Genomic DNA, 22357 nt, shown 5'->3' on the forward strand with positions numbered 1-22357 from the left:
CTTGCTATTTACCTTCACAATTTTTCTCTTTTATATCTTTCATTTTTATTATTCAGACTGTAAATTGTTATGTTCTCATAAATTACTCTCTACCTTTTCCCTATTTCTCTTTCTATAAGTACCCCTTCCCCCATCTTTCTGTTAAATTGGGATAATAGTACTTAAAACTCAGATCGTAGTTTCAGTCTGGACTAACATTGTATTGCATTAGAGAAATAAGTGACTTCCATAATTATTTTTTCTAAAACACTTTCCTAAAATGAATACATGAGTCACAGTTCTTTAATCTGTGTTAAAAGTCGACCAGTATATCAAGGTCCTATTTTCTGAAACCATTAACAATCTAAGATTAGAAGAAAAATAAAGTTTTTACTTAGTCTCAACTTATTTTAAAGGACTGGTTTCCAGATCTCTCATATATTCTATTTTCTTGTCCCAAGTGGGATGGCTCTGGTGCAGTGTGGACCAGACGGCTGGAATAAGGCAAAGGAGCTGTCATGGGCCTGGTAGGAGGGCAATGCCATGGTCTGGGGAGCGAGGGCGGGGGCGGGGGGGGGCATACAGGGGACATGGAAAGAGTGGTGTGTGAAAGAAACCCTTTGAGATGGAGTTCAGGGAACATGGCTATTGATGGAATCTGAGGACAGCGAGGAAATGGGGTGTCAAAGATGATGCCCGGGGTTCTGGCTGGTGTGACCAGGTGACTAGATGGCAGGTCCATTCCCTGGGCCAGGAAACACAGAGGCATGTGGGCATCCATCACCTATGGAAAGTTCTTCTGCTCTTTGAACTTCCAGCGTGCGACTGTAGTCTATTCCACATTTCAATACTCTGCAAAGTGCTATAATAGGAGGGGATGTACCTGCATATGTATGTCATTTTTCTACATGTACCAAATTTACCGTGCTAGGAATTCCAGATGGAAGCTTTATGCAGCTAGATAAATTAAGGTGTTCCGCTCTCTGAGCCTAGCTCGATATAATATATATACTGGCTTTTATAAACTTAATGCTTCTGTGAAAAGTTAACCGGTGAATATCTAGCCCTGGTTCTTGGGAGGATATACAGTCCCTCCTTGTTGGCTGCTATGTCTGACTGCTGCTCCAGCCCGATTTGTACTTTCTGGAGTTACCTGCTGTCTACCTCCAAAATGCCTCATTGAAACCTTCCCCTTCATCTCCCAGACTGGATTAAATTCCCTACACCCACCTGTTCCAATTTCCTGTATTTTCCAACCCATGATTAATTTCCTTTAAAGGTGGACTTCCTGACTGCTCACTAAGCTCTCATACTTAAATTTCTCTTTTCTCATTCTATTTTCTCCCCTCCTCATTCTATTTTTTTCTTTTTTTTTAAGATTCTATTTATTTATTCATGAGAGACAGAGAGAGAGAGAGAGAGAGAGAGGCAGAGACACAGGCAGAGGAAGAAGCAGGCTCCACGCAGGGAGCCCGACGTGGGACTCGATCCCGGGACTCCAGGATCACACCCTGGGCCGAAGGCAGGTGCTAAACCACTGAGCCACCCAGGGATCCCCTCTATTTTTTTCTGATGCTTCTTTCTTCCTCAGTTTCTTTTACTTAGGTGACCTGTTCATCCTGTCCTCCCCCTTATCTTACCATCTGCCAGTTACTCTCTCTGAGCCATTATAAAGCCAACATCCCCAAACCCTGGTCTCCAGACATATGCTGAAGAGTATTTTAGCTTTTTTGGAGAAGGGCAACATTGACAGGCGTTTATGCAAGGAGAGAAACTATACTTTAGAGCTTTCCAGTTATTTAAAAAGCAACAAAACTCACCTCTTCTTCTGTTAGAGTTGGGTCCTCTTCCCGGGACTTGTATGACAATGAACTAAATCTCTGTTAAAACAAACACAAGCCAAGGGAAGGTATAGTTTGAAGTCAATAATCCAGCCTTTCTTTTGCATATGTTTTGACAATCTAATAAAAATGTTTTCAAATGATTTTTAGGGAAGAAATCTTTCTACAAAGAAATTACATCAAGCAACTGAGGATAAGCACTTCTAAAAATTTGTGTGATGTTTTTCAATACCCAGTAGTATTAAATACCCAATGCCTTTTCCAGTCACTGGTGAAATCAACCCTCAAGTGAGTCCTTAATGCTGCTCCATGTCATACCACACTTGTTAGTATACCCGGTCCCGGCTCTCCTAGCTGTCTGCCTCCTAGCTTCTTTTCTCTCCTCAGACTCCAACACCTCCTACCTCCTCACCCCATCCTTACTCTTAGCTGGTGACCTTGAGAAAAACTGAAGAAATCTCCATGAACTTGTACCCCACCCTGCCCCCCATCTCTGTCTTCACCAATTTTCCTTCCTCCCTGTCACCAAAGAACTTTCTAAGCCCCTCTTTAATTAAGGTGATGAATGAAATCCTGTCCCCTCACATCTATCAGGAGTACGTGCTCCAGCAATTCTCCCATTTTCTTTAGATCATCAGCTTTTCCCTCCCTATGAAATCATTCCTACCCACATGAAACCATGCTGTTATTTCTGATTCTAAAAACAAAACAGCCCATCCCTTTATTAGCAGAACCTCCTAAAAGAGTTGTCTAAAAAAGCTGCCCAAATAATGGTTCCTTCCTATTCTTTCTCTAAACCCATTTCAGTCACACTTCTGACTCTGACACTCCACAGACACCAATATCCACCATGTAGCCAATGGGACTGACAGTCCTCAGCCCTCACTTTCTGATTCATCGCTGTTCTTTGCCACAGTGGCCACTCCTCTGTCCCTGAACCTTCTTTACCTGGCTTCCAGGACACTGAACTTTCCTGTTTTTCTTTCCTATTTTGGTGTCCTCTGTTCCTTTTCTTTCCCAGACTTGTGCCCTGGGAACTCCTCTAGATGCCATTACACTCATTCAATGATCTCATCCAATGTCATAGCTTTAAGGAAAAATTTCTGCTGAGGATTTCCAAGTGTACAAATCCAGCCCAGGCCTTTTCTCATAAGGCTGCTCATTCATCCAGCTGCTCTCTGCTGCTTCTACGCAGACATCCAGTATGTATCTCAAATGAAACATGGCCAGCACTGAATACCCAATCTTCTCCAAAAACTTGCCTGCCTGTCATCCTCTCCATTTCAGTTAAGGGCGATTCCATCTTTCTGGTGGCTCAGGCCACACCTGGGATCATCATTATTTTGTCTTTCTTTCTTTACACATCTGGTCCACCAACAAATCTCTTGGCTCTAGTTTAGTTTCTCCCATGACTTCTGGCCTGTTCCAAGCTACCACCATCTCTTGTCTGGTTTGTGAGAATGGCCACCTGTTTGGTCTCCTTGCTCCTACCCTTTACAGTTGAATGTAACACTACAGTCAGAGGTATCTTTTCTAAACCTAAAATAATCTGTTCTTCTGCTCAAGATTTTCTAATGACCCCTGATTTATTCAGATTATGAGTAAGGGCCATAAAGGATTTGGCCCCTGATTACCTTTCTACGACTCTTATCCTGCTCATCTAGTCTCCCTCCTCTTCCCTGGATAAGCCGGTAAGGTGCAGCCTCAGAGCCTTCACATGCCCATTCCCTCTGCTCCATCTGCTCTTCCCCAACTTATTCTCACTTCCTTGAACACTTTATTCAAATGCCACCTTCACAGTAGGCATACCCCAATTCACAACTGTACTCCCACTATACGTTCCTAATTCTGTTCTAATTTTTCTCTATAAAACTTAAAGCCTTCTAAAATGCCATATATTTTACTTACGTACATATTTATGCCTTTCTCTCCCTACTAAAATGTAAGGTCCACAGGGGCAGGAATTTTTGCTCATTTATATGTTTTGGTCACTAGTGTATTCTTAGCACCTAGAAGATTGTGTGGCATAAAGTTGGTACTAAAATCTTGTGAATGAATGAAAAAAATGAATGAATATTAAATATTTCAAGTTCTCTGAATTGCTTTAAATTAGGATTTTTTATAATGGAGATGACGGGGTAGTCATTCTTATATCACTATAGAAAGGTAATCTGATTCCCAGACAGATATATCCAGATTCTAATGTGGTATCTGGAGAATTGCTTACTAGTAGTGGTCAGACAATTGACTTCTTGTCTTTTTCAAGTAAAAAAAGCTTTAATTGCTTTAGGCACCATAAACTTTACGTTAGTTTTATTATCTCTGGTTATATGAAAGGCAAAACATTAGACTGCATTTTTGCATTTTATGACTAGGTTCATAGATAGACACTTGTATTGGGGCTCACGACAGCTGGTTTCATGAGCAATACTAAAAGTCAAAATGCATTCAGAGAATACCACAAAGAATGACTGACTTGGTGTAACCTAAATAACCATAGTCAGGGTTCACATTTTGATCATGACCTCCAGATGCTTTTTAAGGCTACTATTAACTGACTAACCCCTACGTGTCCTTCCTTCCTACCAAAGCCTCAGACGAGAACTTTGCTTTTTTGCTTTTTTTTCCTGTGTAGAGAATAGAAATCAGATACTAGTTGCTTAAAGAAGAGGAGGCCTAGTTAAATCCCAAGGAGATACTGACAACAGGAGATGTGAATTTCAGGCTACTGTGGCTCCTACATCAAGTTATCAGAAAAAGAGAAGGCTGAGGCATTATTAATGCATTTTACAGCTTCGTTGACTATCTAAACTGAAGCGTTACAGGCTATTGCTTTGAAATCGCCACAAAATCTTTTACTTGATTTATATAAAAGTATGCATAGAACCAGACACAACCAGTGGTCCTGTAAGTCTGTTCTCTCTGTGGTCTGATTCCTGGGATTCCCGGAAGGGTAAAGATCACCATGATGCTTGAGGAGCAACAAACAGAAGATGCTAAATGTGTGGCAAAGGGTCTAGTCTCCATTTAATTCCTGATCTTCAAAATGAAGAAAATAATACTCGGCCCCAATTAGACATGATGTAAACACTGGAAAATATCCAAGTAAGGTGCCAACAGAGAAATATTTTACAAACACGAGTTCTTAGTATTTTATTATTTGGAGGCAGGAAGAAGTCAAACACAGCTTACACTAAAACAGCTTTCATCATTCAACGAACCTGAAAGTGTTTGTATATATTTCCCAGAACAATGTGCCAGCCAAAGCCCCAGGATTAGCTACGTTAGATTCCCCATCAGGACAAAAAGCACCTGAGACAAAGGAGCCCACCTTGTTGGTGTCACTGGTCCCCTCTGTGGCTCCTTCTTCGGTCTTACTCTCTTCCTTCTCCTGGAGGTTTTCGTTTTCGTCCAGAAGTTTAACAGGGACAGGTGGTGGGGCCTCCTCTTCCACATCACACGAATCTCCGAGAACGGTCTCTGCATTAACACTCTGTCGACACTTTTTGTTTCTGTCCACCGAGGCATATTCAGCAAAGTCTGCTTGGGGAGCTTGGGGCCCTGGAAGCTCTTTCAAGGCGGAAGTCGACTTCGATCTGCTGCTCTGGCCTCTCCCTGGGTTCACAGCTGTGGCCACCTCCTTAATTTCTTTCACAGTCTCATACAAGCAGTCCTCCACCATGTTTTCTTGGGAGGAACTATCCTTCAGCACTTCATATGGCCCTTCCATCCCCAGGCCTTGGTCCCCGTCCCCGCTCCTCGTGCTGAGCGTCGTGTCCACGGCACTGTCAGGAGGAATTCTGGGCAGTTCCCGGCTCTGATGACATTTCGGCTTCCCCGTGCTGTCCTGGGAGTCCAGCAGATCTGAAGCTGACGTCTGCACCTCCTCATAATGTTGCATGCACGTCAGAGTACTGTCTTCTGAAAGAACTAAAGTGGCAGAAGTATTAAAAAAAAATGGAGAAAGACAATCTATTAAATAATTATTGCAGTGAACCGGATGACGAAACGTTAGGTTAAATCAAGGTGCTTGCTTCTTACTGGCCTCTGAGCTGCAAATTACAGATGATAGGATTGTTAGTTGGTATTTTAACCACAGCTGAAACGAAAACCAGCGATTATGTCTTTCCAATACATTATTTAATGAACTGTCTTAGCTACAAATGTGGTTCATGGTTACTTTCATTGCTTATTGATGGGATTCTTGTAGGCAGCGTGTCTAATGCGACCTGAGGTCTGACTCCATGAGAGGCTGGGCACCAAAACGGGGGGCGTGTGTGGTGGCCACCCGCCCCGGCCTTACTGGCCGCCTCCCGTTTGGAGGGAATGACTGGTGCCCATCTGCCTCTACATGGTCATGGCAGACGTGATGGAAGCAGTGAGACAAAAATGTACCCTCAACCACAAGCACAAAGGGACCGTACCCCCGTGCCTCTTCAAAGGTCTTCCTTCCACCTCACCTCTCTACTACCATTTCTACCTCAAATTAGAAAGTCAAATGTGAAGTTCTTAGATGTCCACGGAGATGCACCATGTGAAACCATTCAGTCATCCTTTTAGCAAATGTTCTTTGAGTGCCTACTATGTGCCAGAGACCGTTGAAGTGCCGGAGATACATCAACAAAGCAGAGCCCCACCCTTCTGATACTTAACATCGTACTGAACAAGTTTTTAAATTACTGTCACCTCGGTTTTATATTCTTTATATACTACATAGTCTTCATATGTAAATATAAAAAGTGTACGTATGCATGTATTTATATATTCACACATGTATTTATCTTCTATACTCTTTATATAGTATACAGTCCTTATGTGTTATATATAGTCTTTATATATGTAGGTATGTGTGTGATTATAACTTATGATTTTTAATCTTTTCTTTTTTTAATTGACTGGATTGGGATTCTCTAAGACCCCTGGAGCCCAAGACAGTGTCTAACACAACGTAGGTGCCACTCTATGTGTACTTGATCATCACAGAGGGGGTGAACTTCCCCCACCCTCCCCGGTCCCAGACATGTATATGGTGGACAGAGAACAGGCACCAGAGCCTGAAGACTCTGGGGTTGAGGCTCTCCCCCCAGCTTCCTTACCAGTACATGGGGGTAACGAGACAACCTCTTATCTTACATCAGGTGGAAGCACTTTGTAAACAGGAAAGTGCGAAGCAAGCGTCATTGCTGTTTTTGTCACGGAGAGCGCCCAGCGCATGAAATAGGCAGTATGCAGAGTGCTTCCAAAGGTGCGTCCAGGACTCAGCTTGCCGGCCTCAAATTAAGGATCCTTTTTTTAATTTTTTTTTTAATTTTTATTTATTTGTGATAGTCACAGAGAGAGAGAGAGAATGAGGCAGAGACACAGGCAGAGGGAGAAGCAGGCTCCATGCACCGGGAGCCCGACGTGGGATTCGATCCCGGGTCTCCAGGATCGTGCCCTGGGCCAAAGGCAGGCGCCAAACCGCTGCGCCACCCGAGGATCCTCAGCACCCTATGATCGGAGGCAAATTATTAGACTCTCCCTGGTGGGCAAAATAATGGCCTCTGAAAGTGTCCAGGTCCTAATCGCCGGGATCTGTGTGTGTGTGTGTGTGTGATGTCACGTGGAGCTAAGGGTGCAAAAGAACTATTAGCTGACCTTGAGATGGAATTGCAGCCTGAGCCACCCAGGGGGGACCAATGTCATCATAAGGGTTCCTTCAAGTGACAGAGGAGGCAGGGAGGGTGGAGAGAGGTGGAGATGGAGGGAGAAGCTAGGAATGAAAAAATGCAGGTGGCCTCTGGAAGCTGAATCGGGTAAGGAAACAGATTCACCTGAGAGCCTCTAGGAGGAAATGAAGCTCTGCTGGGACTCTGACTGCAGGGCTATGAGTTCATATATTTCTGTTGGTCTAAGGCACCAGGTTTGCAGCAATCTACTGAAGCAGCAATGTGCCGCTGTTTCTTCACCTGTAAGCTGTGGAGAGTTACAAGAGCCTCTTTCCGGGAGTAATAATATTACTACTAGTAACAGGAATCTTACAGAAGAGTTGTAGGATGAGTGAGTATACAAATCTTGGAGCCACGGCACAGAGAAACCCATGAATAAATATTAGGTTTTCATCCAAATGAGCTTATTTGTGCTAAAACTGATAGGAATACTAGGAGTGAGCAAGAACACACTGCCTAGTTTTTGAGCTACATATTTGGAAACCGACTTCTTCCTCAGGCGATGAGGCCTGCGTGGAAAGCCGGTATCTTTGCGGAACTTACTGTCGCCATTGGTGAGTATCCCGTTCTGCTCGCTGCTGGCAGGTGCATCTGTGGCCAGGCTGGTCACCGAACGGCTGAACATCTCCTTGTCGGAAGGCTGCAGAGCAAACACCACGGGAACAATCAGAGTGAAGCAGAGGACAGTGGCCATAGCTTTTTTTTCTAAAAATTAAAACAGCAACAACAGAAACCCAACTCCACTTAAACTATTAAAAATTAAGCAAAATTGAATTGCTCAGTTGTACCAGTCACATTCTGAATGCTCAACAGCCACAGGTGGCTAGTGGTTACCGCATGGGATCAGGTTCAGTCTGGAGATGACTAATACCTGGGTATCATCCGTCATGGGGCAGAGCGCTCTTGGACGGAGTTGTCCTAGACTCTTCAGGACACTGGGAATCTTCTGAGGCCACTGCCAGAGCTTTCTACCTGGTGGTCTACAAGCGGGCTACAGCTCAAGGTGAAATGGGGACCAGAAGCCCCAGTGCTGGTCAGAACGGACCCCAGCAGACAGCAGGCTCAGTCTCGTACCACAAGTGCTGAAACGTGCTGTTCTTAAAGGCATATGATGCCAAGAAAAACATGCCACCTGAAGGGAAGAGACTTCAGTCTGGCCAAAGATAGACAACGTCCTTGGTTTCTGAGACTAAGTTTCATAACCAGCCACGCCTCTGCTTCAGGGCTCACGAGAACAATCATGTATGAAGCAGCAGGTTTGCAAACCTTTCTTATTCTCCCAAATTCAGGAAGGAAGCTGGGCTCCAATGTGGAGCTCCTATGTGGAATAACATGCCAGCCTGAGCTCTAGCTACGGGCACTCAGAAAGTAAGTTGGTAGTTCACGTGTTTCCTCAAATGCCCAACTGGTTCCACACAGCAGCCTGAATCACTGCTAACGTGACCTGTTCCCACATCTTCTCACAGAATACACAGCGTGCGTGACCCAGGGCCACACCTGAACCATGTGTCAGGATGCCACATGGCAAGTTCTTTTTTTATTTTTTATTTTTTTAATTTTTTTTGGCAAGTTCCGATATAAACAGCTCCAGAAGCTTGGCTAGCTGGCTTCATAAGTTCTCTGACTTCTTACTGGGAACCCAATAATAATAGTAGAGAGCATACAGCTCAGGCTGTGTTGCGAACCCTTACTGGAGTCAGCTGCTTCAGCGTAAGGCTGCCCCTGACCATAGAGCGCCAGGAGGTGGGTCATTGCATTAAGGTGCCAGGAACTTATGGTGCAGCTCAAGGCACAGAAACGTCACACCTGGACAGGAGTCAGGGGTGACGGGGGAAGGCCCCCAGGCAGGCTCACAACAGCATCACCGCCTATCCCTGCTGAAGTAGTGTAATCGGGGTTCTAGCCACCACGTCTACTCTTAGCTTCCAAGAGAAAGGGCCCATGGGGGACCACGAGTGAGCCTCCCTCTTTCCATAGCCCCGAGGAACACACTACAGGGCACCCCTGTGCCTTTGGATTGTTTTAAGCTACAGTTTAGTGGTGCCTCCTCTGGGGACTAGGAGGGAGCAGGGATGTAGCTGGGGCCAGGGGTGGGGAGGCGAGGCTGACCACAGGGGCTTCTTTGGCCTAAGTGGCCAATCTGCAAGTTGAACAGGATTTAGAAGCTGAGAGGGAGGCTCTTAGAGAGAGCAGGGGCACAGGCTGTGTGTGTGAGCTCACACACCACCGCCCATGTGAACGTATGCTCCTGCTTGCTCGCTCACTCACTCATGCACATCTGTGTAAGAGAGGCTTTGGGGGGCAGCCCCGGTGGCTCAGTGGTTTAGCGCCGCCTTCATCCCAGGGCCTGACCCTGGAGACCCGGGATCGAGTCCCACGTTGGTCTACCTGCATGGAGCCTGCTTCTCCCTCTGCCTGTGTCTCTGCCTCTCTCTCTCTCTCTCTCTGTGTGTGTGTGTGTGATGAACAAATAAAATCTTAAAAAAAAAAAAAAAAAAGAGAGGCTGTGGGGTTATTAGGTAAGGACATGGTACAGGAAGAGTTCCATCTTCCTTCCGCCCACCTGCCTCTCTACCTCACCCAGGGCTGCTGTTGACCCTAGGTGGGCAAGCAGGCGCTGCAGGTCTACCGCAGGGGTTCTCAAACGTGAGCATCCATCAGAATCACATGGTGGGTGCCTGCTAATGGTTCCCCGGGCCCCATGGATTTCAGGTGCAGCTGCTGCTGCCAGCGGTGCAGGCCACACGTGAGAACCGCTGCTCGGGAAGGATAGGGAGGGAGGACACAGATGGAAGCCCTGTCTCTGGCCCTTACCCTCACCTACCACCCGGCACCCAGGAGCATGGGCGGTGATGAAGAAGGCGGGGCCTGGGACCTTCACAACAGCAGAGCTGTCCTCCACCGCCACCCCCTTCTGGACGCCACCACAGCAGCAATCTGTGCAAACGGTGCTGTGTGCAGCGGAGGCGACCAGAGCACAGGGGGCCTGGGATGGGAGAGCCCTCGGGGGGAAGCTCTGAGGGGGAGCCTGGGACGGGAGAGCCCTCATGGGGAAGCTCTGACCCCACTGCTGGCTACATGTTTACATCCTTTCCTCCAAAGCAGCTCTTGTGTGATCTTGAGAAAGTACCTCAGGGACTGGAAACACCTGTGTTTTAGCACTGCCATGGGGACAAAACTGATGACATCGGCCCTGCGAATATGTGGGTGGCCCTGTCCCCAGCTGCTAGAATTGCTCAGCAAGGGGGAGGGCATGATCCTGAGTGGAGAGGACAAGGAGGACCAGGCCGCTCAGGCTGCTCCTCACCAGAAAGGATCTGAGGGGCTTGTTGGGGTCTGGTGAGAAATGGTGGACTGTGGACACCCGGCTGGGCCATAGCTCAACAACATGAGGTCACACTTGAGTCTTTAGAAAATGGGGACACTTGCACAGAAACATGCTTTAGAACAGAGATAATGGAGAGACACCCAGGAGAACGACACGTGACGATGAAGGCACTGAGGAGCGGCAAAGACCACCAGCACGCCACCAGAAGCTAGGAGAAGGGCCTGGGATAGATTCGGCCTCCACGCTCCCAGAAGAACCAGCCCCGCTGACATCCTGATCTCCAGCTCTAGCGCCCAGAACATCAGGACAATGCAGTTAAGAGCATTTAAGCGCTACAGTGTGGGGTCCTTTGTTATGCAGCCCTTGCAAACCGATACACACGATACAGGGGCTGGGGCTGGGCACAGGCCACCCTGCGTCCCTGCAGTAGTTGGGAGCTCCCTCAGGATCTCTCTGGCAGCAGCAGGATCACAACCATTTCAGAAACTCTCCCAACCAACCTAGCTAATTGCTTGGGCCTCCAGTCACACGGGGTAAGAATCCTACAGAGAGAGGGCACAGCCGGCTACCTCTGGCCGAGTTCTTTCCCCTGGGTTCCTTCAGCGCATCAGCGTGTGGGAACACGCTCGGATAAGTGGCTAGGGTTTTAAAGCACACACAGACATGTGCACACGGGTCTCACCACATTCATCAGGTTCTCATGATCCCCGCTATGCTGCCTCGGCTTCTTTTCTCTGAAATGGAAAAAGGAAACATTGCTGTAATATCAAACATGCCGTCGCAAATCAAACATACACTCCCCTTTCTATCCTAATATTTATTGGCGCTTAAATCTCCCTTTTAAGATCCTGGTTTATTTTGCCAAGGAAGCAGAAGCCGGACAGTGACTCCCATTGCTCTTTTGCAGGTGTCAGGGTCTGAAGGGGTCAAGTCACAGCATGAGACCGGTTGCTTCTCTGGCTCTCCCCTTTCTCCCAGAGTAGAAAATACAAGTTTACAACAAAAGACTTGGGAGGCACGTTCCTGAGTAGAAACTGTTCATACCAGGAGGTGGGTCATTGCATTAAGGTGCCAGGAACTTATGGTGCAGCTCAAGGCACAGAAACGTCACACCTAGAATTCATACATGAATTCTAGAATACTAGAAAAGGATTTTGCCTTTTTTTATTTTTTTAAAGGAAATCCAGACAATTCTCAATTCTTCATCTGTCTTAACTCAGAATCTTTGCAACGTTGACTGCACCCTGCAACGGGACTGGGAAAATAATGAAAGAAAATACAAATTTTGGCACGTCGGGAAGGATACATGCTCTCAGGATGAGTCATATGTACTTCCAGTCTATGGAAAAGTCCATCGAATAAAAATAGAATTTATTTTTACTCTGGACAGTCTAAAGAAAGCCATCAGTACTAGAGAACACATTTCCCGTATACGCACAAAGCAACAGTGACACCCAGTGGGAGTGAAAATAATTACAGGCAGGCCCTCGCAAGTCCAAGGGAGCAAACACTGCCTGCTGGCCACCTTCTGATCAGACTCAGAACCCCGCTGTAGAGTCCCAGGTCTAAACTGGGAAGGGAAAAAAAAAATTTAAATAAATAAAAAAAAAAAACTGGGAAGGGATTAGAAGGTCACTTGGTTCAGAGAGTCCATCTGTCCCCCTCCTGATGGAGACCTCAGGGTATTAGTCATCTCCAGACTTGTAAGTGACCCTCGTTGAGTCTCTCCTGAGGTCACTGAGAGGAGGGTTTAGAGGAGGGCTGACGGGTATACACCGACCCCACAGCACCAATCCACTGGGAGGCTTGCCCATGCCCCAACAGTGTTCGAACACTGGGAAATTACTCCCTGTGAGAAAGAGCTTTGCTCCTGAGCAAAGATCTCTTTTTTGGGGGGGGGTGTATAGAGATTTTTTATATGAGGGAGGCAGGGTGGGGGAAGAAGTAGCATAGACAAAAGACAGGATGATTATTTCTGTTCATCTCTCACATAGGAAAATCAACCTGTTCCTTAAACTGCACTTCTAGATTACAGATCTTGAGGAAAACGATCCTTTCAACTACGTAATAGCAATAATTCTCGGTAAGTCTCAAGGGGCAGCAAAAAGAGGGTCTTGAATGCGCGACATACTTAGATCTGTAAATGTCCAGGGATGGGAAGACGATATACACTTTAACAAGGATGTGCTCTGGAGAATGCCAGGAAATCTCGTTCTGGGAAGTTTCGTACGTAAGGGTTCTTCCGATCTCTCCTCGGCAATATCCGATTGAGATTTTCGTTCAAACTACTAAAAAAACGTCCTGGGATGCTTTACAGTAGAGACGTTAATTTTAACACAGGGGTTTCTGTGACAACAGAAACAGGTCTACGTAGCAGGATTCCTTTTGTAACGTGCCTTCCCTGTGAGGACCCTTCTGGGTCCAGGGAAGGGGTTATTTTAGGGTTCCAGGGGATCTCACCTGTCACAACTGGAGCACAGGAAGATGAGGAAGCTGATGAGGAAGAATGTGGCCACGGTGGCCAAGCTGCCCCACAGGACGACCTGCACTTGCCCGCTGCTCAGCATGTCCTCCGAGGGTCCCATGGTGGGAGCGGGAGTGGCACAAGCAGAGGGAGCCCGTCAGTCCTTCAGAGGTGGGCACATGGGCACGGAGCGCTGCGTCCTCCTGCAGAGAGACCACTGGGTTTTTTTTTTTTCATTAAAATTTTTTTGGATTTTTAAAAATTTAAATTCAATTTGCCAACATATAGTCTAACACCTAGTGCTCATCCCATCAAGTTCCCTGCTTAGTGCCCGTCACCCAGTCACCCCCACCCACAACCCCTCCCCTTCTGCAAAACTTTGTTTCCCAGAGTCAGGAGTCTCTCATGGTTTGTCTCCCTCTCTAATTTTTCCCTATTCAGTTCCCCTCTTTTCCCCTATAATCCCTTTCACTATTTTTTATATTCCCTGTATGAGTGAAACCATATGATGATTGACCTTCTCCAACTGACTCATTTCACTCAGCATAATACCCTCCAGTTCCACCCACGTTGAAGCAAATGGTGGGTATTCATCCTTTCTGATGGCTGAGGAATATTCCAGTGTATATACAGACCACATCTTCTTTATCCATTCATCTTTCGATGGACACCGAGGCTCCTTCCACAGTTTGGCTATTGTGGCCATTGCTGCTATGAACATGGGGGTGCAGGTGTCCCGGCGTTTCACTGCATCTGTATCTTTGGGGTAAATCCCCAACAGTGCAATTGCTGGGTCGTAGGGCAGGTCTATTTTTACCTCTTTGAGGAACCTCCACACAGTTTTCCAGAGCAGCTGCACCAGTTCACATTCCCACCAACAGTGCAGGAGCGTTCCCCTTTCTCCACATCCTCTCCAACATTGGTTATTTCCTCTCCTGTTAATTTTCCCCATTCACACTGGTATGAGGGGGGATCTCATTGTGGTTTTGATTTGTATTTCCCTGATGGCCAGTGATGCCAAGCACTTTTTTCAAACAACTTCTCACGTGAAGTGACACAATCTCGTAACAAGTACATGTCAGGAGGCAGGCTTTGAGCAAAGTCGGGGCGCTGTGTGCAGGGTGGGCTGGGCTCCCCTGGACACCTGCCTCTGGGCAAGTTCCCTCAGTCACCTAGACCTTTTTTTTCCTCATCTCAAAAAGTACAGCGGGAGTGCACAAGTGCCCCCAGGACAGTGTTTGAGGCAGTGGATAGCTTATTATTTTGATACGTTTGGGGATAGATTCTTAAGGTCTTCAAATGAAATAAGATTGTATGTATTCCATCACAAATAAATGCTTATTTGGATTCCCCCCCACTCCCAGGGCACTATAAAGCATTTATTGTAGCTTTCACAAAAATGCAGTTCACATCTCCTCCCTACCCGCATCTCCCTAGATCCCAAACCTGCTTTTCTTTGAGAAAGCTGAAGGCCAGTACAATTAATGAAGGAGAATGTCTTTATCTTCACCTTCGTAACCGTTACCTGTTGTATGTGACTATTTTCAGGGCCAGCTTTCATTGAGCTTCTGTGAGTGCTCAGGAAGTACATTTATTTTCTTTCTTTCTTTCTTTCTTTCTTTCTTTCTTTCTTTCTTTCTTTCTTTCTTTCTTTAGTCCTAATTCATTAATTACATTAATTCCTTCCTTCCCTTTCCTTTCCTTTCCTTCCTTTTTTCATTTCTTTCTTTCTTTCTTTCTTTCTTTCTTTCTTTCTTTCTTTCTTTCTTTCTTCTTTCTCTCCTCCTCCTCCTCCTCCTCCTTCTTTTTTAAAGATTTTATTTATTCATGAGAGACAGAGAAAGAGGCAGAGACATAGGCAGAGGGAGAGGCAGGCTCCCTGTGGGGGAGCCCAATGTGGGACTCGATCCCAGGACCCCGGGATCACACCCTGAGCCAAAGGCAGATGCTCAACCACTGAGCCACCCAGGCACCCCCAGGAAGTACATTTTCAAATGAACAGATCAAAGTATGTGCTAAGAATACATACTTTGTCAGCAGTAAATAGGACCTATTTATAAACCACTACAAGTGAAGCATAAGAGCTGTACTTCGCACATCTTAGTACCTGGCACGTCCTGGGACTCTTGCTAAATGCTTTCTTCACTTAATTGCTGCTACCAGCCTGTGAAGAAGGCCCTGCTTGTCCCCATTTCTCAGACAAGAAAGTTGAGTGGCAGAGACATTAAGTTCCCACGAGATGTCGCAGATGTTAAGTGGCAGGTGAGGATGTGAGTCCAGCCATTTCTGACTCCCAAACCTGTAGTCTTAGCCCCTAGAGGAAGCGCCTTCTCAACGGGGGCGACAGCTTGCTCTCTGTGCCAGCTACAAATCCTCCAAATGAAAATGGTCACATGAGTTTTGTGAGATATTTTGAGTTATAGATTTTGAAAAATAGAGCAGTATATTAAAAATAAATGATCATCTGGGAACATACAGGCTTCCAGTTACGGAACGGATAAACAGCAGGAATAAAAGGCCCGGCTCAGGGAACACAGTCAGTCATACTGTAAGAGTATTGCATGGTGACAGATGGGAGCCACCCAGTGCGTGAGCAGAGCATGACATATAGAGAAACTGGACACCTGAAACTAATGTAACATTGTGTCAACTATAGTCAAAAAGTTTTTATTTTTTTATTTTTTATTTATTTTTTTAAAGTTTTGTTTTAAATTAACAATTATCTCTTGCCAGAGAGGCCTTGCTTAAAGAACATCTGCTTTGTTCAATCTGAGAATATTCTAACATAATCTTAACAGTCTTAATCTCAAGTTTCATGAATAAAGTAAGCGAATTACTGTCTTAATCAGAGCTCAAAAAAATTTTTTTTTCTTGCAAAAGACCGTCCACAGTTATGCTTTCAATCTGCTCCACTGAAAGTGCTTCTAAGTACGTCTCGGGAGCACTGCACTGTCTGCATCAAGCCAGCACCTGGAGGCCTTGGTGCCTAACAGGAGTGTCCCTTGAAAGGGCTTGGAGAATAAGAGAGCCACCTCGGCAAAGGCAGTGCAACTGGACCAAATCTCCTCCAGGTGAAACACATCGCAGGTATCTGAATATTTAAGACTGAAGAACAATACAAACCTGGAGAAAAAGAAACTTTTACCTAGAGTGTATCCAGAGAGTATCCTAGGTGAAGTCCATGTTTTCCTTAGGTCCCTGAATCAACACAAACACTTCCTAATGCTCTGTAAATATATAAGCGTACAGTTTCCTGGGTAATATTGAACACCTTTCTTCCCAAGCTGGTTATATATTATGCCTGCAAACAATACACGCATACGCATACCGTAATGGATGGTCAAATTGCTTCGGCATGTTTGCCCCCGGACAGCTATAACGGAATGAAAATAACCACCACTTCTCTTCTGGTTTGTTGAAGCAATGAATAATTCACTTTAAATTTAGACTACAAATTGGCCCCACCATCAGTTACTAAAATATATTCAAGCAAGCACATAAATCACGGCGACCTATGAATATATATGAAATAAATTTTTTTTAATATACAGGCCCAAAGCATAACACATTTTAGGAAACACAAACAAAAGAGATCTGTCGTGCAGGCATTTGAGCGTTCCCTCCTTTGTTCACTCATTCACTCAGACAACAGATTTAATCAATGTCTATTTATAAAGTGCCAGATTCCTAGAAAATAGTTTGCTGTGTGAATTATTCAAAAGCCAGATATCCATCCAGCAAACGGGTGTGCAATCTGTAGGACCTTTCTCTTTCTGCACACGTTTCTCGTCTTTTCTCTCTCTCTCTCTCAACGGGGAAGGCCAGTAGAATACAATGAAGTAGGTGGGGTGCCCAGCCTATCGGAACAGTGTAGGGAAAAAGAGGATGAAATCAGATTATTACGAGCTACTGAATGAAAGATGTACCTCAGGGAAAATGTGTCAAAGCTCCAGGCTCCCTCCCCCTTCAACTAAGATTTGTTGAAAAGCTACTAAAAGAACTACTTTTTCCTGGACAAGAATCTCACAAGGGAAAGAATGACTGTCATCGTGTTTCTGAGTCACACTGCGACCCCTAAGGACAAGGGCTCCTGTTGTTCGGGCAGCTTCCACCTGTCTGAAGCCTCTGGGTGGAACTCTTCGGGAGGACCAGGTCACAGCAGTGGTGGGCAGCACACAAGAGCAGCCACCCCTTTAGGGGCCTGGTGGAGGGCAAGGCTTTAATATGACCTTCGGACCCTCACGGCAGATCTGAGGGGGGTGAGGGGTGTTATTCCTATGCTACAGAAAGTCTGCACCAATTCTTCTTTTCTCTTGTTCTCTTCCCTTTTCTGTTTCCAAATGCTCTTGCCCGTTCCTTCTCTGGTCATCTCCTTCCATTTTGGGGTCTTATCTACAGTTAAGATAGATAACTGTGTGCTGTAGAAGGGCTGCCCCCCAAGGATGCAGACGCACATAGACTTCCATGTTCTCTTTTCTTGGTGGGGTTGAGAGTATGGGCCTTGTGTAGGCCCACAAGACTAGACCTCATGCACTGGTTTCATTGAGGTTAAACGCCGTGCTCGGGGCTCAATTTAGTTTGTTCTGAGCAGTGAGGGGATCGGATCGGTGCCTCCCTGTGGCTGGAAGGCTTCTCTCAGGACTAGCAACAACAGGTCAGAATAAGAGGACAAAAAAGCACAGTGTTTGGGAAATAAAAAGTCATCCTGAAAAGGAAGGGTTCCTGCCACAACAACAACATCTGCCAGACCAAACACTGTGCCCCTCTACCAACCAAGTTCCACGTGGAGAAGATAATCTAAGGTTCCAAAGTCTGTGATACTGTTACTGGTCCTCAGGACCACCTTATTTTCCATGAATGCGTATATCGAGTATGGTTATTTTCTGAGTGTCCAGAATGAATCCAAAGCAGTAGGACAATCTGGACACCATGAAAAATTTGGAGTGATCTCTCATTATTTTTTCATGGAGATATTTAAGCCTTTTTCTTTCAATCCTATTCTTACCTGACTCAATAACATTGCGTTCAACTGTGGAATATTATTCCTTCAAAACTTAAAAAATATTTCATTGCCAGACCACATGAGTAAATTATTCTCTGAGTTAACTCAACAGAGGGAAAAGGAACACCATTCACTGTACCTCAAAGAACATGATGGCACCCCAATGCCCACTAAGATGAGTTGCAGAAGATCATCATATTCCTGAAAGATTAATAGTTGCGTATCAATTATTTTTGTTTTAAAATAGACCTCATTATTGGCTGCAGTGATGTACATTCATGGCTGAGACTGTCCCTTAATACAAGTGTGTGATATTGTAAAACAGGCACCCCCACTGCTTTTATATAATTCAGCCTACTGTGGGAACTTGTCATTTGGCCTGAGAAAGGTCAGTACTTGAGGTTATAGAATTTCCGCTGGGGATCCTCTGAAAGGATCTGAAAAGTTGGTCTGAATAATAATTTTGGACATAATTATTTTGCTCCATAATCTCTTATCCTTTTATATCCATTCATGTTTTTAACCAATATGTGATTCAATCCAAAAAAATTGATTTTTACTTTAAAAGCAGGTGTCAGGATGCCTGGCTGGCTTAGTGGTTGGGCGCCTGCCTTCGGCTCAGGTCATGATCCTGGGATCTGGGATCGAGTCCCGCATTGGGCTCCCTGCGGGGAGCCTGCTTCTCCCTCTGCCTGCATCTCTGCCTCTGTCTCTCATGAATAAATAAATAAATCTTAAAAAAAAAAAAAAGGTGTCACTATTAACCACAAGGTGGCGGTATGACCCTATTCTCGGCCCCAATCATCAGCCTCCTCAAAGACCCTCATTCTGGCTGTTTGTGCCTTGTGTTAGGTAGGTATTTTGTCTTCATTAGCCTAGACTCTGGGTCCCCAGAATCAATTCCAAGAGAAAAGAAGAAAAAAAAAAAACCGAGATGAAATTAATGAAAGGTGATGACCAAATGACAGCCTTTGGGGTTTTTTTAAATAACACTCTTAACAGGTAGGTGCTCTGATCACAGCAAATTGTGTAAGTAACAGTTTGGTAGAGTTGGGGGATGGCCAGTGAGATTAGGATAGACAGAGGCAGACACCTGAATTCCTCTGAAGCAGGCTTAGGTTGGTAATGATAGTCATTACCATTTTATAGCTGTCCTAGTCAACTCATAATTAAGCATGACAGTCACCACCTCCACTCGTGACCCCTCACTGACAGGGAAAATAAGGAGGGCAGGACCCAACCCCATGGGAATCCCTCCTTCCTGGTCACTACCAGGTGTGGGAACCATGACTTTACGAGCTACAGAACAAACAAATTTAACGATGGCCGATGGCCGAGGAGCCTGTTTCTCTGCTGGGCTCCCGTCCTAGGAGGCGCATGGGCAGATGTACAGGCTAAGGTTCGATGAACCCCTCAAAAGAATTCTCAAGTCCCCTGAAAGAGTTTTTGGCTCAAGTATCAAGTACTTAAATTCAAGGAGATTTCTTCTCAGATTAAAGAGACCCTGAAATAGGCAAGCCTGCTATGCTGGACTCTGGATGGGCGTGCACCAGGCCTGCGCCAACACAGGGAGCCACTTACACGAATGTTTGCCATCCATTTGCTAAGGCACAAAGGTTCTCTGGCAAATAAGGTCATCCCAAAGATGGCCCTACTGCCTTTTTTTTTTTTTTTCTTGGGGTTGGGGTTGGGGAAAATAACCCAAAGAGCAGAAGGTGGTGAAGGACTCCAAGGTAAGATTTTCTTGTTTCTAGTTTCTTGAACTATAAATTTTAAACCATTGCTATGTAGCAATGACTTGGCATTTCTTTCTGCAGCAGCTGATGAGAAGCACACCACCTATGAGCACAAGAGAAAGGAACCTGGAACTCTTTAACGTCACTAACTGACCCTGTTTATCAAGGGCTGCTGCTGAAGGCAGAAAGCCAGGCATTCATTCTAAGAGCCAGTTATAAATCCTTAAGGCCATCTGTCAGTGTAACCTGATTACTTTTTGTATGTACCAAATGTATTGATCCACACGGGAAATGGGAAAGCTGGTCTTTTCAGGGGAAGGGGTCTTGCTTGTCTTCAAAAGTACATTAAACTTACATTACAGAAATCATATAGTTTGTTGCTTATAAAAGCCCCATCGCCATTTTGGTTTTTTGTCTTTAGAAAAGCCAAGAGGTAAGAGACTTTGATGGGTAAGGAATAACTTAACTTCTAAGGTTGCTTTTGCTCCTATCCTGACTTGAAGACTAACTTGCAAGGTTAATTTATTTTTTTCAGGATTTTATTTATTTAGTTAGAGCAATGGAGAGGGGGAGAGGAGGGAGGGGCAGAGGGGGAAGGAGAGGGAAAATCTCAAGCAGACTCCATGCTGATCATGACCTGAGCTGAAAACAAGAGTCAGATGCTCAACGGACTGAGCCACCCAGGCGCCCCTCATTTTTTAATTTTTTAATGGTGAATCTCAAGAGAGAGAGAGGGAGGGAGGGAGGGAGGGTAAGGGAAAGAGAGAGATACTGACCGATTCATAGAGACCAGGTGAGGTTCACAGGTAAAAGCGTTTCATTTTGCATAAGCAAGTCTTCATGGAAAGTGTGCCATTTGGGCTCTGTGGTCTATCTCTTGGGTCTTGCATGTTTGCTCATCTGATCTAACTTTAAAGTTCCTTGAGGGTGGAGGCCTGTCCACCTCATTTTCCACCCTAGTCTCAGCATCTACATAAATTGGAAAATAGGAGGCAATGAAGAAGTTTTTTTACTACACACTTATTTCTGTAGGAAAACCAAGGAGTAAATTCCCGAACGGACTCTCAAAATGCAAGTTTAATAGTTTATAAGGTAAGGGAGAGAAGGAGAATAAAAGAGATGAGCACATCAAGCAAATAATTAAAAAATAAGCCAAGGGTGTCTTAAGGCAATACCTTAACTGGAATAAACACAGCCACCTGGCTTCTTTGTACTGTCACCGAAGCAGCCGTCTCTTGAGAACAGGCACAGGGGTGGAAATGTGGGTGTCCGCGTACATGGATCCTCACCAACTGTAGCAAGCCTCTCAGCCCGGCGGGGTGTCCCACTGGGTCCCCGAGCTTGGTGCTCCTCTGACCCCTTCCCAGCAAGGGCTTTTCATGCCCTCCTGTCTCTTCCCTCCCTCAAAAGGCGCTGGGGCTTACCTGTCTCAAGGGAAAGAGGAGCCTTCACTATTCTTGGCTCTCCTTCCCACGGTTTTCATCTGATGAAAGCCTAACTACTCTTTAGATCTCAGTTTAAATGTCACTTCCTTGGAGCAACGTTCCTGATGCTGCACTTCAATCCCCTCCCCCTACACACACACACACACACACACACACACACACACACACACACACACACTTTAGTTTGGGCCTGTTTTGTAAAAGCTTGTAAAGCTTTTCCCTTCATGGCACTATTCAAAATTGAAATGATGAAGCTCTCTGCTGTCTCGTCTGCTGGTCTAAGTTCCAGAAGGGAGAGCTGTGAACAGACCTATCTGGTTCACAGCTGCAACTCTAGTGTGCGGCACACACTAGGCACTTAATAAATAACCTGAATGAATGAACAGTTGAGTGAACTAATAGATCAGAGGAGAAAAAGCATCCAAGAGGAGGTAAGTATTGACCAGGCCTTCAGAGACAGTAAGGATTAGAAGAAACTGCTCTCTCAGTCTTCTCCAATGGTGTTGAAATTGCACGGGGATGTGAGGAGTTTTGTTCTGTTTTTTTTTTTTTTTTTTTTAAATATTTATTTATTTATTTATGATAGAGATAGAGAGAGAGAGGGGGGCAGAGATACAGGAGGAGGGAGAAGCAGGCTCCATGCCAGGAGCCCGACATGGGACTTGCTCCCAGGACTCCAGGATCGTGCCCTGGGCCAAAGGCAGGTGCTAAACCGCTGAGCCACCCAGGGATCCCACATTGTAGGACATGAGGAGTTCTAAGTCTGCTTGTCAGACTACCTGACAGATAGATTTCCCCTGCACTGCCTTCGTCCCGTCTATGATCACCTAGACTCTACCCATGTAGAGACCTAC

General features: G+C 45.4%; 1 protein-coding gene across 4 annotated transcripts in view; it reads right to left on the reverse strand.

Annotated features, from left to right (window-relative positions):
* The window catches only part of PAG1 (phosphoprotein membrane anchor with glycosphingolipid microdomains 1), a 138036-nt gene that overhangs the window by 11504 nt on the left and 104175 nt on the right, over positions 1-22357 (reverse strand). For all 4 annotated transcript variants that reach the window (XM_038579603.1, XM_038579601.1, XM_038579602.1 and 1 more), the window contains 5 exons: positions 13317-13523; positions 11539-11590; positions 8072-8168; positions 5152-5750; positions 1800-1859 (listed from right to left, as the gene is read on the reverse strand). In XM_038579603.1, coding sequence (XP_038435531.1) covers positions 1800-1859; positions 5152-5750; positions 8072-8168; positions 11539-11590; positions 13317-13441 — 933 coding nt within the window. In that variant the 5' untranslated portion in view covers positions 13442-13523. The remainder of the gene's footprint in view (positions 1-1799; positions 1860-5151; positions 5751-8071; positions 8169-11538; positions 11591-13316; positions 13524-22357) is intronic.

Source organism: Canis lupus, chromosome 29, assembly GCF_011100685.1.
Source record: "Canis lupus familiaris isolate Mischka breed German Shepherd chromosome 29, alternate assembly UU_Cfam_GSD_1.0, whole genome shotgun sequence".
In the NCBI taxonomy this organism is placed as follows: Eukaryota; Metazoa; Chordata; class Mammalia; order Carnivora; family Canidae; genus Canis; species Canis lupus.